Source organism: Pyrus communis, chromosome 9 (assembly GCF_041283825.1).
Source record: "Pyrus communis isolate YQ-2024b chromosome 9, ASM4128382v1, whole genome shotgun sequence".
Classification (NCBI taxonomy): Eukaryota; Viridiplantae; Streptophyta; class Magnoliopsida; order Rosales; family Rosaceae; genus Pyrus; species Pyrus communis.
This window is the reverse complement of record NC_142573.1, coordinates 11,749,702-11,765,451: the sequence shown is the minus strand read 5'-3', so window position 1 is coordinate 11,765,451 and position 15,750 is coordinate 11,749,702. Positions and strand designations below refer to the sequence as shown.

The 15,750-nt window shown below is 38.3% G+C and overlaps 1 protein-coding gene across 2 annotated transcripts; it reads left to right on the top strand.

The window, feature by feature from the left end:
• Positions 1-7,204: 7,204 nt before the first annotated feature.
• Positions 7,205-12,349, top strand: LOC137739468 (uncharacterized). Of its 2 annotated transcripts, none has more exons than XR_015966516.1 (12): positions 7,205-7,804; positions 8,134-8,493; positions 8,571-8,660; positions 8,800-8,916; positions 9,154-9,423; positions 9,694-9,847; positions 9,986-10,063; positions 10,328-10,428; positions 10,759-10,929; positions 11,119-11,305; positions 11,408-11,515; positions 11,906-12,349. XR_015966516.1 is itself a non-coding variant. In XM_068479042.2 (12 exons), exons 1-12 carry the CDS (start codon positions 7,427-7,429, stop codon positions 12,239-12,241), a joined length of 2,238 nt encoding a protein of 745 aa, XP_068335143.2. In that variant the 5' UTR covers positions 7,205-7,426; the 3' UTR covers positions 12,242-12,349. The 2 variants fall into 2 exon arrangements, 1 of the variants encoding a protein (XP_068335143.2); XM_068479042.2 differs by having other exon boundaries at positions 11,119-11,193.
• The last annotated feature ends 3,401 nt before the right edge of the window (positions 12,350-15,750 follow it).

Genomic DNA, 15,750 nt, shown 5'->3' with positions numbered 1-15,750 from the left:
AAAATCCAAACCTCGCTGGAGACGTAGACTTCGAAATAGGTATCACTCAGTTCTCAATCTCAAGTGGCATGCCACATAACTTTTATGAATTTCTCAATTATAAACAGGGAGAGATCCGGAGAATTTCTCAATTATAAACGGGAAGAGATCCTCTCCGGATCTCTCCCATCAAAGTTCACCAATCAATTAATTCGGACGTTTGAAATTTGATATAATGGCTAAAATTATTATAACTTTTAAAATGGCTCTCTGTTTTTAGCCGTTGGATCATATTTCAAGAACCCGGATTAATTGATTAGTGGGGGAGATCTGGAAGGGATCTCTTCCGGTTATAAACCTACACATGTCAGATGTTGTTCAATGCTCATTTGGACGTTGTTACTTGTTAGGAAAATTCCAATTCACCCAAAAAATAATAAAGTTTTTTAGTCAAAATGGTTCATGACCTCAGATTTGAAATCAATAGAAATGGTCACTGAATTTGTCTACCATCAATCATTTTGGCCATTTCGTGAAAAATTATGTTAAATAAGAATCAAAATAACAAGAATATCCTCAATTTAATAAACGATAGACCAAAATGATTTGACAAAAATTAGGAAATTTTTATCATTTAATCATTCTTTAATGAAGATTTTTCATTGAATGACTAAAATGATTTATGGTAGACAAACTCAGGGACCATTTTAGCTTAAAAAACCAAATAATAATAATTGATTTTTCATCTCTAGATTAATATGCATAAAAAGAGTTGAAAAAAGAGTGCTAAAAAAATAAAACTATAAGAACAAAAGTGCAACGAACCAAAAACAACTACTCTATAATGTTTCATCTCCGATGGTGAAGGGACTATATTTTATATTCCTCAATATTTTATTATTTTTATATTAAAAATATTAGGGTACAACACTTATACATCTGCTACTATGTACTGTTCATATTAATTAAACTACCATTTACACCTATATAATTATATTTTATGGAACATTTTTTATGTGCTAACAAGGTGTGAAGTTGTAGAATGTAAGATGAGTACATATAGATTATGTGTTGGGGTATTTACAATTTGTTTTACAAAGATATGATTTGATTGAAAAAGAAAATTAAAAGCATAAGTGGGAAGGTTATTAGTACTCTCTTGGTTGGCAAATTTCCACTATTGGGCCATCACCAATGGCTACACGTCAAATAACGGTGGTCCTATTTCATAAATGACTAGTGACCACCTTTCTAATCGTCGGATGGTATTATTGTGAAAAAGTTGCTAGTACTCTGCAAGTTAGGCAAATTTCCGAGTGATGGGCCACCACCACCGGCCACACGGCAAACAACGGCGGCCCCATTTCATAAATAACTAGTGACCACTCTTCTAATCGCAATTTGGCCGGACGGTATCATTGTGAGAAAGTTGCTAGTAATCCGCAAGTTGGACAAATTTCCAAGTGATGGGCCACCAACACCGGCCATGGGGCAGACGACGGTGGTCCGGTTGATACATGATCAGTGACCATCCTCCTAATTTAGCCGTTTGGCCAGACAGTATCATTGTTGAAAACTTGAAGGTGACATTCTAAGATGTGGTCCTTCCCATAGTTTAATCGTGCGACTTTTGTGGCATTTTCTTAACCACATGTTTCATGAAATTTAGATGTGCGATTTAATAATAAAGAAATATATTCTTTTATCGGAAGAAGCTTTTGAGAAAGTTGAAGCCAAGTTTGTTGGGTTAAAGCAAATTATTATCGTAATCCCACTAACAAACCATCATCATATATTTTTTTTTTTTTGGTAAATAATTTCAATATAAAATGAAATAATAATTGGCTTGGTCTAATAAATCTAAACACAGCTGTCATTGCATACAAATTATTATCTTCAGCAGATAGCGCTTTACTGATCATAAGCAATAATGTTTATATACTTTAATAAGAGTTCGATCTCCACGGATTTTACGTCTTAATATTTAACAATTTCAATTATTAAAGGAAATGCTTTTGTAAGCTTTGTGTTAAAGAGTTGATCTTTTGTAATTAGTTTAGTTACTTGTTTCGGTCCTTATAATCAAGATGTAATTAGGATAGTTATTTGATGTTTCTTTCCTTGTACAATATATATTTTCCTCTTTGGTGAGAAGAATAGTATCAGTAAATTAAACCCCAAGATAAGCCATAATTAGCATGGTATCAGAGCAGAGATCCTAGGGTTTCTGCTCTGCGAGTTCCCTCAAGCAAACTCAGCCTTCCCATGGAGAACCTGCCACCACTCCACGGTGGAAATAACCTCATCCTAACCGATCCTACCCCTATTCTAAACACTACTACCCTAACCGACCTTACCATGAATCATGCTCCACCTCAACCACAAGTTGTTACACAAATTGTTCATCATGATTCTTTTACGACTTCGATTGGCATCAAACTCAACGGTGCCAATTATGGAGTTTGGTCTCAAATTGTTGAGATGTTCGTTGCTGGAAAAGACAAGTTGGGCTACTTGTTTGGAAGTAATCCCCAACCACCTACCGACGATCCGGCCTTCACCAAATGGCGTACGGAGAATGCCATTATGAAGGGTTGGCTCATCAATTTTATGGAACCCAATTTGATTGGGTATTTTCTTCGACTACTGGCGGCAAAAGAAGTGTAGGACGCAGTTGCTCACACATATTATGACAGCTCCGATATATCTCAAGTCTACAATCTTACTTGCAAGGCCTATTGAATGAGGCAAGACGGATGACATGTGGAGACATACTATAGTGATCTTCAGTCTTTGTGGCAAAAGATTGATTATTGTCGACCCAATCCGATGAAGTGCGTTACTCATATTGAAATTTATAATAAAATTGTTCAAACGGATTGTGTGTATACTTTGCTTGCAAAATTGGATGAGATATTTGATAAAATTCGTAGTGATATTCTACGAACTAAGCCTCTTCCTTCCATCGAATAAACCTTTGTCTATGTTCGCCAAGAAGGAATGCGACATGCTGTTATGAATACCGAATGACAGCTACCAAGTGGGCAACGATGGTGGCTCGGCTTGCAGCATGAGTCGTGGCTCCACCTTATTCCCGCGTTCCCCAGAAGCCACATGCACTGAGCCTAAGACTGTAACCCCAGGCTACTGCCCCGAGCCCAACACAGGGCTCGCTCTTCGTTGCCAAAACGGCATCACAGCGCACTGTGGCCCCTCGCCCTCCTCGTTCCAAACCACCTATCCCGGCCGGTGGTTGTACTTACTGTGGTTATGCTTTTAATATGAATCATGATGATACTCAGTCTGGTTGGATCATTGACTCTAGTGCCACGGACCATATGACCTACGACCCCACTGATTTAGCTTATGATAAAAGTGTTTCTTATCTGTTGAACTCTAATAAAAGTGTTATTCCTTTTGGTCATGTTCACTCAGATGTTTAGGGACCATCTTCGATTATTACTTCATCTGTTATTTGGTGGTTTGTTACTTTCATAGATGATTGCACAGGGATGACATGGTTATACCTTCTTTAAGCATAAAAGTGATGTGTTTTTGACCTTTAAGACATTCCACACCATGGTTTAGACACAGTTTTCTACTAAAATCCGGATTTTGCTTTCTGATAATGGCGGTGAATATGTTAGTAATGATTTTACACATTATTTAACTAATCACGGAATCCTCCACGAGACTACTTGTCCTCATACTCTTCAACAAAATGGGTGGCTAAGCGCAAAAATCGCCATCTTTTAGAAATGGCTCGCTCACTTTTGATTGGGGCACATGTTCCCCGCTCCTTTTGGGATGTTGCTCTTCAGACGACCACTTATCTTATCAACTGTATGTCATCCAAAGTAGTGGATTTTCTTACACCTTTACAAGTTCTTACTAACTTCATGCCTTTACCGTCAGTTTTGGTGTTCCCACCATGAGTTTTTGGATGTGTTGCATTTGTTCATGTACATAAAAATCAACGGACGAAACTTGACATGTGTGCTCTCCGTTGTATTTTTATGGGATATGGATTACATCATAAAGGGTACCGTTGTTACCACCCTATTTCCCATCAGATGTATACTACCATGGATGTTACTTTTTCTGAGTCCGAGATGTATTACTCTTCAGCTTCTTCCAACCTTACTCTTCAAGGGAGACACTGCATGACTAGCAGGTTGGGATCATGGCTGCTACCACTAATCTTCTGCTGCCACTATTAGCCAAGTCTGCAGTGGTTGCACTACCAGGCCAACCAACAGAAACAGCATCGCTGCCCACGGAACCAGCGGTAGGCACAACAGTGTTGTCCTCACCCACGACAATAGTGCTTCCATTTGCCAATCTTGAGACTTCTACTAATATTACTCCCCCTCACTTCCAAATATAGTACCACAAGATGACCATACTATTGAGAATATTTTTGAGGCAAGCTCTACTATCCCTGTTGATGTATCCGATGTTCCGACTTATCAGTTAGCTTTCAGGCACATCCGGGGAAAGTCACCTAATCTGTACTCACCGAAAACAATGAAATGCTCTAAATACCCCATTGCCAACTATGTGTCATCAGATAAATTATCAGAACCCGGCAAAGCGTTTGTACAACAAATATCCAATGATAACACACCTAGTTCCTTGAAGGAGGCATTATTTGACAATCGATGGACCAAGGCAATGGAGGAAGAGAGTCGGATGTTGATAGGTGTATACCATTAAGTACAAAGATGATGGGTCTATTGAACGATACAAAGCACGATCGGTGGCCAAAGGATACATTCAGACGTATGGTGTTAATTATCCAGAAACATTTGCCCTGGTAGCAAAGATTAATACGATAAGAGTGTTACTTTCATTGGCGGCTAACTTGGATTGGGCATTACAACAATTTGATGTAAAAAATGCTTTCTTACATGGTAATCTTAAAGAAGAATTGTCTATGGATATTCCACCTGGTTATGCATCGGTTTCACAACCTAGAGTGGTGTGAAAGTTGAATAAAGCATTGTATGGATTGAAACAATTACCTCGGGCATGGTTTGGTAAGTTCTAGACTACTATGAGGTAGTATTGGTTCAAGCAGAGCAATTCCGATCATACGCTTTTCTTGAAACGTTGAATGGGTAAATTGACGGCACTTATTATTTATGTGGATGATATGATTGTTACAGGTGATGATAAAGAGGAAATCTCAAGGCTAAAAGATTATCTAGCAACCGAGTTCGAGATGAAAGATCTTGGTGTATTGAAATATTTCTTGGAGATAGAAGTAGCTCGATCTAAACAGGGTACATTTATAGGGGTGTGATATCCACACACCCTTTTTACTTTTCACACACCCTTCTAATTTTCGGCCGTCAGATCGGATGAAATGAAGAAGATCAACGAACAGAAATTAACAAGAGGTGTGTGAGAAGTAAAAAGGGGTGTGTGAATAGCACACCCCTATTTCTATCTCAACGAAAATATGTTCTAGACTTGTTAGCCAAAATAGGAATGCTTGATTGTAAACCGGCTGACACCTCTATTGTCCAAAAATCACCATATTGTCACGCACCTTGATCAAATTCTCACTAACAAAGATCGTTATCAAAGGTTAGTTGGGAGGTTAATTTATTTATCTCACACCAGACCTGATATTGCATATGCAGCAAGTGTCGTTAGTCAGTTTATGCATTATCCGAGTCATACACATATGGGTGCGGTTGAATGCATCCTATGATACCTAAAATCCTCCCCAGGTAAAGGCATCATGTTTTCCAATAATGATCATTGCTGGATAGAAGGTTATATCAATGCAGATTGGGCAGGAAACATCACTGATCGATAGTCCATATCTAGATACTTTACATTTGTAGCAAGAAATTTAATGACTTGGCGGAGTAAGAAACAGAAAGTGGTTGCTTTATCAAGTGCAAAGGCATAAAACAAGAGCATGGCAAAAGGAGTATGTGAACTATTATGGCTTCGAAGGTTACTCGCTGAGCACAGGTGTCCTTTATAGTCGGCCTCGGATTTGTTTTGTGACAATAAAGCAGCTATTGATATCTCACACATCCTAATCCAACATGATCGCACAAAACATGTGGAAGTTGACAGACACTTCATTAAGGAGAAGTTGGATGGGAATATTATTCAATTCCCGTTCGTAAAGTCATAGGATCAATTGGCAGACCTCTTAACTAAAGTTGTTGCGAGTCAAGCGTTCTACAACTTTCTCGTCAAGTTGGGCATGAACGACATTTATGCACCAACTTGAGGGGAAGTGTTGGAGAGTTGACCTTTTGTAATTAGTTTAGTTACATGTTTGGGTCCTTATAATTAGGATGTAATTAGGATAGTTATTTGATATTTCCTTCCTTGTAAATCATCCTTGTACAATATATATTTTCTTCCTTGGTGAGAAGAATAATATCAGTAAATTAAACCCCAAGATAAGCCCTAATTAGCACTTTGTTGTGCATAAACATTTTATTTCAGGTTTATACATGCAAGCCCTTGCTAAGACCACTAAATTCTTGAGAAAAATATGTCACCTCAATACTTCCGACTTTTTTACGTTGCAATGGGAGTATCACACTAACGAAATTTTACAACTGTGAATCAATTAAATATGACATGACAACCAATTATTGCGGTATTTTTTTCTTCTTCCAATTGGACTCCAAATTAAATAAAACAGGACAACCAATAATTTAGGCTTTTTTATTTCTTCCATTTGAACTTGGAGTGCTATTTTATAAAACTTGTTATTTTTGCATCAGTTTTGAAAAAAAAGTGAAGACGAAAACTAAAAATAAATTAATTATCAGGGGGGACCTGACATTTACAATTTATTTCTTGTCCAAAAATTGTGTGGTTGAGTGTTTGTAGAGGTGACTATGGGCATATTCATTTAATTTGATATCTTTATAATATAGAGATTAATTAATAATTATTATGATGGTATAAAATAAAATCAAACTAAATACATTTAAATATGTATTCATTAACAATTCAATAAATTGATTTATCACCTCTAAATTACGTCCGATTGACAAATTATTACGTGGAACGGGCCCCACTAGTAACCAGTTAGTATATCCAAAAAATTCTACCTCGCCGCACTGGATTCACCCGGCATCGTAGCTGCTTGTGGCCCACCGACTTGTCGTTATGTCGTGGAAAGTTCAGCTACAGAAGATAACCACCACTTGTACCAGCGTGTCAGCCATTAATTGGCTCTTTCACCATTCAATGCTCCATTAAATCCACAGTTAATTAAAAAGGTTAATTTCCCTTCCACTGTGACTGTTCGTTTCCTCTTCGCCTTCACTCTCTTTCTAACTGCCCTTCAAAAGCCATAATCCAAAAGCTTCGAGCTTCCGTTATTCAGATGACCTTCAGAAACCTCACACCCTAACTCTACGGACACCACCATCGCCGCCGCAACCCAATCTCCTCTGGCGAAATGGCCGCCGAGTTTTCCAGCTGCGTCGAGTACGGCCTTGGCCTCTCCAAGCGGGTGTTCTACGGCAAGGAGTCCGTCCCCGATCCGTTGGCGATGACGAGGTCGTCGAAGTCGTTTTTGCCGGAGGCTCCGATGGTGTACGCGGTGGTTACCAACCCGGAAATCGTGGAAAATCCGGACATTCCGAGCTACCAGCCGTACGTCCACGGCCTGTGTCAACCGCCGGCGTTAATACCTCTGCATATGCACGGGATAGCTATGGAGATCGAGGTTTATCTGGACACTGCGTTTGTTACCCTGAGCGGCACGTGGCGCGTGCATTGTGTTTCCTCCGCGAAGAGGTGCGACTGTCGTGTGGCGGTTCCGATGGGCGACCAGGTAGTTGGAATTTTGACTAATGTTGACCATTGGAATTTCTGGTTCAGTAAAAACAAACGAAAGAAATTTTTGCTAAGTTTATTTGAAATTGGAAACTTTTTTTCAATTGAAATTTGTTTTTTTTTTTTCTGACTCAGTTAAAAGAAGGAAAGAAATTTGTGTTAGTAATTAGTCTAAATTAAGTTAATTGAAGGCTTGAAATTGGAATTGGAAGGACTTCATTAATTTTTTATTTTTTATTTTAAATATTTGTCCATAATTATATGTAATTTGAAGTTTTTTAGTATATATTTTTAATTTCTTAAGAAAACACATGATGTGGCTAACAGGGTTCACTTCTAGGTGTTGAGGCTGAAGCCGCCGGAAGATCATATCGGACTCAACTGATCGCGGCGGAGGACTCAACAAATGGGGAGAAAGTGGGCAAAGATGGTTACTTTCTGAAACGCGAGGCATACACTTTAAAAGTCCCACAGGTTGATGGAGGCTCCTTACTTTCATTCAAGATCAGATGGTCTCAGAAATTGTTGTATCATGATGGCCACTTCTCCCTCAGTGTACCTTTTAGTTTTCCGGCATATGTCAATCCCGCTGGGAGGAATGTTTCAAAACGGGAGAAGATCTTCCTGAATGTGAATGCTGGTACTAACATAGACGTTTCATGTAAAAGTACCAGCCATCCTCTTAAGGTAAACTATTTTTTCGTAAGTTCAAGTAAGTTAGTCCTCGGAGACACGTGAAGTGATGTTGAATTGTGATTTTCCAGGATGAGAGGCACCAAAGCGGTAAATTGAGTTTTTCGTATGAAGCAGAGGTGCAATCATGGTCAAGTGCGGCCTTTAGTTTTTCATACACTGTAAGGCTTTGAATCATTGCTTGTGTTATTAATGAATTTCATGATATGCATCAGCTGGGAAAGTTTTTTGAGCAAATGATGGTCACGGAGCAATCATCATACATGTGTTGATTATCTTGATTGGCAACTGTATTTACAGGTTCATACAAATGACTTGTATGGCGGCGTGTTCTTGCAATCTCCAATACTTAGTGATTTTGATGATAGAGAGATGTTCTGCTTCTATCTGATCCCCGGAAATAACCAGACTAGAAGGGTTCGTTTAGCCCTAACACCTATTTCATTCTAACTTTATGTAATGTTGCGTTGAGGTTGTATTCACATTATTATTCGTATTAGATGGTGAATTTTCCTTCATTTGGCTAAATTTCTTGCCCAACGTCCCAAATCAATTTTTATTTTTAAACAGACTTTTATAGCCTTTTGCAATAGTAATTCTAACTATATTGTAAAACGGGAATAAAAATCTAACTTTGTATCGCTGAATTTATAGGTTTTTAAGAAGCAAGTTATATTTATTGTTGATATGAGTGGAAGTATGCTGGGAGACCCTCTTGAAAATGCAAAGAATGCACTGTTGGCATCACTATCTAAACTCAACCAAGAAGATAGTTTCAACATAATAGCTTTTAATGGAGAGGTTCACTTATTCTCATCATCAATGGAGTTGGCAACAAACAAAGCAATTCTAAAAGCTAAGAACTGGGTTGACGCGAATCTTATTGCTAATGGTGGTACAAATATCTTGCTTCCCCTCAGACAGGTATCCCAATTGTTGAACACGCACTCCTAGTGACCACTGACCATTCATGCATATTCAAAATGATTTCTGTCTAATCGAGTTAAAACTATAATCTGTAATTGTTTGGAATGAAAAAACGGAAAGGTTTGTCCATACTTTGATTTTGCATTTTTCGTCTTTGTACATGCTATATGTGATCCATAACTGGTTGTTTGCACGTCTAGCATTCAACAACATCCATACCCCTTGAAGAGTATCTGACTTTGTATCCTGTTGTCTGGTTTGTTTTAGGCTATGATGTTGTTGGCCAAAACGGTTGATTCAATTCCTTTCATCTTTCTCATTACTGATGGGGCAGTTGAAGATGAAAGGGAGATTTGCAATTTTATGAAAGGTTATGCTAGTGCAGGTTCAATTTGTCCTCGCATATCTACTTTTGGCATAGGTAAGGATGTTGTTCGTTTACTTGTTTCCTTTTTTTGGATCAAGATCGTTCAGTTTGATAAGTATTCTAAATATTGACAATCATATTACCCTTCCTTTCTAGAATTTGTAAATTAATTTTTCTGAAATATCGTGCCAGGTTTATATTGTAATCATTACTTCCTGCAAATGCTAGCTCAAATTGGGAAGGGTTACTATGATGCTGCTTATGATTCAGGTCAGTTCCTTCCCTCTTTCTTTTTACTGTAATTTCATCACTGATCACCAAGATATAAGGTTGTCAATACAAAATACGATAAATATTTGTTTTGTTAGTAATGGTGCTAAGCTTGTGTTGGTAATGGTTCTAATCTTGTATGATGGTATAAAACTAAGGAATTTTTAGTCACACACACATACTCTCTCTCTCTCTCTCTCTCTCTCTCCCTCCCTACATTTATTAAGCTATTACTATGTACTTAAATATACTCTTTCGTTGCAGGGTCAATTGAATATAGAATGCAAAGATTATTTACAAGTGCATCGTCGGTGATTCTTGCCAATATAACCGTGGATGCCTTAGACTCTCTTGATTCACTTGAGGTATGCTAATCTTGGGCTTAATTTTATGTCCCATTTTGTATCTTGAGGTTTAACGATATTCGAGTCTATTTTGCTTGGAGGACTTTGTATATTACAACCTTTTCTTCTAACAAGTTTTCTATTCCAATTTCTAACAGAGTAGAATTCTCTCCCCTCCAAATTTCCTCCCCTTCCCTCCCCTCCTTACTTTCCTATTTGTCTCTCTCTATAAAGAAGTCAACACAAGATGTTGACGTGACTTACTCGTGACCATTCAATTAGGAGGGAAGAGAATCCCACTCCATATCTAACTGCACAGCGGCATGCTGTGTTTTTTGTTGCTCCTTGCAGATGTGTCCATCTCATATACCAGACCTTTCATCTGGAAGTCCATTGATCGTGTCAGGCAGATACGAGGGAAGCTTCCCCGACTCCATTAAAGTTCATGGTACCTTGGCTGATATGAGCAATTTTGTCTTAGACTTGAAAGTGCAAAGATCTAAGGATTTTCCACTTGATCGGGTATGGGCCTTGAAACATGGATTCTTATGAATTTAACGTTATAAGAAATTGAAAATATTAAGTAGAATCAGTCGTCAATGATTTGCTCTCCATGCTTACTTCCCTGCAATACTCTTGGTATTGATGAACTTATACCTTTTTTTTCTCTTCAAACAAATGAACTCATTTTTTCCTGTTTTTCTGAAACAGGTGCTTGCAAGAAGGCATATTGACATGCTTACAGCTCATGCATGGTTATCGGGAAGTAAAGAGCTAGAAGAGAAGGTTTGTTTGTTGGCTTTGGATTTTGATGAATCCTTTTATCATAGATAAGCAAGAGTGGTTGGATACCCTTCTGCAACTGCACCGAATTGAGTACATATATTTTTCAGAGTTGGTAGAAATATGACGATTTTCTTAATTATTTTGTTGTTAGAAGCTCTGATTTATGCACTTCTTTTTACATCCATTACAATTGTTCAACCTGCTTTGCTTGTAGGTTTCTAAATTGAGCAAACAAACCGGGGTTCCATCTGAGTACACTTGCATGATACTGCTGCAGACTAATGAGGGGAAGAAAGCACCGGAATCAGTTATGATCCAAGAGGTATGCATCTTCAGCTCTTCCCGTGTTAGCTAGCCAATCCCTACCCTGTAATTTTCTAGGTCGATAAACAGTTCCCCCAAGTTCCTCGTTAGCAATCCGAAGAGAATGTTGTCATGAATTCTTTTAGGCTGGAAAGATACGCAGATTATGTGTTACCCTTCTAAGCTAAAGCTATTTAAGTTACCTTATTCCACCCTATCTAAATCCACCTCCTACCCGAGTCTCACCATCTATTGAAGCTGGAATTCATTATTCGTTTTCTAATAATCTCAAAATTGGTAACTGAGTTCCTGGATAACACTATAAACCAGTTTACGCTCGCATTGAAGTACTCTTATTGCTTAGCAACAGACAATAGAAGTAATCTCTTTGTTTCCAACTTTCATGTAGGTCTACAACAAAATTACCAAGTGGAAGAAGACGCAGTCGAGTAGCCAGAAGATGATAATCCTCGGAAACCTGGGCATTGGCTTTGGTAACTTGACTGCAACAGCTCAGAACAAAGCACCGGGAAGCGAAGAAGAGAAGGCGGCTGATGCCACAGAGCTCTTGGTGAAGGCTGCTTCCAACTGCTGTAGCCGAGTTCTCGACCGTGTCTGTTGCATGTGTTTCATTAGCACTTGTTCGCACATGAACAACCAGTGCGCAATTGTTCTCACACAAATCTGCACTGCCCTTGCTTGCTTTGAGTGCTTCAATTGTTGCTTCGAACTATTTTCAGGATGATGTAATGATATAGTATTTCTAGGAACCGAAGAGCAAGGCACAAGAATCTTATGTTTGTATATAACATCTGTTGTTTTTTTTTAATATGGAACGGGATTTCCTCTATCATTTGTGTTGTATTCCCTTTGGGCTTCGTTTGGTGCGTATAACTGGATTTACCGGACTCGAGACGTATTGAAGCAACAAATGAATGTCAACTTCCCATATAGTGTTTAAGTTGAAGGTAGAAAACGCATTAGTCGTAAATGAAACTTATTCTTTCTTGGAAATTGACATCAATTTTTTATTTCAAGATACATTAAATTCTATGAATCGTCTCGTTTAATCCTTGGCACCTAAATAGGCCAACCATTTCAAAAGCATTGTTATTAATACTTTAAAAATAACAATCCTTTTTTGTACTATTTCGATTGAAAATCTATGAAATTCAGGCTAACACCTTACTTGAGAAAACTAACCTATACTTGAGATCCCACGGCCACGATGATGAAAGTTGATATGTACAATATAACTTGTGTATATTTATGTAAGGGGTGAACAATTTGAGTAGAGCCTCGTATTAGCCATGTCATAATAATTAGATATTGAACTTATCATACACAAAAGTTGAATATGAGAACTCTTACAAGAGTGAACTTTAACTTTCATATTCTTCGTCAATAAATATTTTTTTTACCATCACGCCAGTTTTAATTTATTTATTTTTGTTGTGGCAATGTTTGACATAAAATATCAAAACTTTTTCCAAGTTTTTTATAAACAAATTTCGACATTTTTCTAATAAAAGCACTTCCAGCAAAATCGCTTAACGAGTAGGACTGCTTGCTAGTCTCCTGGGTAAGGATTTAGCAATTGTATTTCATTAACCTTTAGAACTTGAGCTATGTAGAAGTTTGGATCCGACAGTCTTTAATTTGATTTAAAAGACGTTCCTGGGAGGGTTTTTATTTATGCATAGTATCATTATACGTATCTGTGTACTAGTTCCTTATTATCTAACGGCTCTTTTATATAATGTTTCCAAAAGTATAGTCTGATGGAATTACAGAGGAGGAGAAGATAGCAATAATAAGCCAGATGGGTTGTATGATAACTACACTGATAAGATAAAGAATGCTACTCGGATTCTGGTTTTAAAATCCTTGACGAAAGGCTCATCCAACTTGACGAGGATGCTGCAATGAGCTTCTATGCCGAGCAATCTTCGAGGAGCTTCTTTTCTGACCTAGTCAGGTATATGACAAGGTATCCATTGAACTGAACTCATGGAAATTATTCTTAGTTTTCTTGGCTAATTGCTGGGATGTTTAGAGCTAGCTATAAGATAAATTTTACATGTCAAAGGTATCTTTCCGATATTTCTGGCATCTATGCCCTACACAAGTAGATGCATGCATTGCTTGTGCACGAACACATGTCAACGAAGGTGGCAGAACTAGTAGATGTGAATTTTCTTCACCTCGTCATCTCGCCACGTGTCACGGGCCCAAAAAAATGTGCGTACCGCTTCAAAGATGGGTAGTTACCAATGGACCATGAGTGAATCCTCCCAAACTAACTTCTCTGGAATGCGCATCGGAATAACCTTCGAACTTCTTGTTGATCTGAAGCTAGCCAATTCCGAATAGTCTTGCTTGCTTGTCTTCAACGGTTTGATCTTTCGGAGTTCAAAATCATATTGTAAGCCCTTGGTCGGAGTTCTGGATGCATAGCTAAAAAATTGGATGCGAGGCAAATTGTGCCTGTATATTCCTGGAAGGACTTAGATGCCTTAGGAATATAGTGCTAAGTTTATTTTACTCAAGTCATTAGGCATGGTAGAGTAAAACACTTGGAATCCACTTCCGATAATGTAGGAAGTTAATTTCCGTTATTTTGTATAAATATCAATTATATCCAAGATGTGAATATTCTTTAATTATGCTGCACTTTTATCTATGCTTTAACACTACATGCATTGTAATAAGGTTCATCCCACAGTGCAGACTCTTAGTTTATTTAACTTTAGGTTTTTTTTTCTTTAAATTTGTTCGTACTTTTTACACATCAGGTTCACATTAGGCTTTGTCGCTCTTCAAGTGTGGGCCAGCATGTAGAAAATATGGAAGAGAACGCTTTGTGGAAAATATGGAAGAGAATGCTTTTTTTCTCATTAATTTTTCTCTACAAGATTACAAGGATATATATACATGATACAAATGTGTAGGTAGGACAAGGTAGCCGTCCTAGTGTGTAGGTAGGACAAGGTAGGACGGCTGTAGAGGACAAGGTAGCCGTCCTAGTGTGTAGGTAGGACAAGGTAGGACGGCTGTAGGACGGCTTGACGGCTGTAGGACGGCTAGTGTGTAGGTAGGACAAGGTAGGACGGCTGTAGGACGGCTTGACGGCTATAGGACGGCTTATTCTTCCAATAATAATATTATATACAATTACACAAGGACTCCAACCATATTCCTTATTTGTCTAACACAGCATGCCTTGATTTTGGTATCCACGTGAATTCTCGGGTCGAGATGTGTGACCCAACACCTCCTCCACCTTCGCTACCATTGCCCCCACCGCCTCTCAACCACCATTATGACCCCTGCCACCTCCAACCACTATCAATGTCAACATCACCACCACCCCCACTACCATGGCCACCACCACTTCCACATTGTCTACGTCACTGCCACCTTAACCACCTCCTAACATCAATTGCAACCTTCACTCCTCCGCTACCATCATCATCTTCGCCGCCATTACTCCAACCACCATTGCCTCCTCCCCCTCCCACCACCCCAACCACCTTTAATTCCACTCTCGAAACAGCCACCATACCCATCACTACCACTGCCACCATCTTAAAACTTATATCTACTAAATGAATTTTTTTTTTTCTTTAGATTTGGTATCAGACACTTTTCATTGGTTTCTTTCCAAAAAAATGCATTCTCGGATTAAGCTAAAAGGCATGTTCTCTGATATCACAAAATGCAAATTTTTATTTGTGTTTCTTATTTTGTAAAACATTACGAGACATGCCTTAATGTATACCATTTCTAAGTTCCATTAAGAAATAGGTGAAACTTCAATATTCCATAATAGATGAAATAATTCAAAATTGATATCGTGAGACAATATTGGGTCTCTAGCAATGAGGATCCAATATCAAGATTTCTCTCCATGATAGATAAAATTATTCAATATTGATATCGTGAAACAATGTTGGGTCTCTAGCAATGAGAACCCAATATCAAGATTGCTCCCCTTGACCCTGCCATAGGGCTTGCGGTGCCCATGATATGAGCTTATTACCCTGACGCTTGTGACCACGATGCTTAAAACCCTATCACTCGTGAATTTAGTCATGTGGAGTAAATCATTGTGATTTGGCCCCAAATCTAGCAACGAGATTTGACGGTAAGAACTCAAACTCAAGAACCGGCACACATGATCGTACCCTAGAATCCTTAGTCGGCTCTCTAGCATATAAGAATCCGAGTAGTTGAGCTCGTGGGGTAGTCTCT

Coding starts and splice junctions, on each gene's coding strand:
- LOC137739468 (XM_068479042.2), top strand. CDS start 7,427: ATGGCCGCCGAGTTTTCCAGCTGCGTCGAGTACGGCCTTGGCCTCTCC. Junction 7,805..8,133: donor CGGTTCCGATGGGCGACCAG/GTAGTTGGAATT, acceptor TGTGGCTAACAG/GGTTCACTTCTAGGTGTTGA. Junction 9,848..9,985: donor CATATCTACTTTTGGCATAG/GTAAGGATGTTG, acceptor ATATCGTGCCAG/GTTTATATTGTAATCATTAC.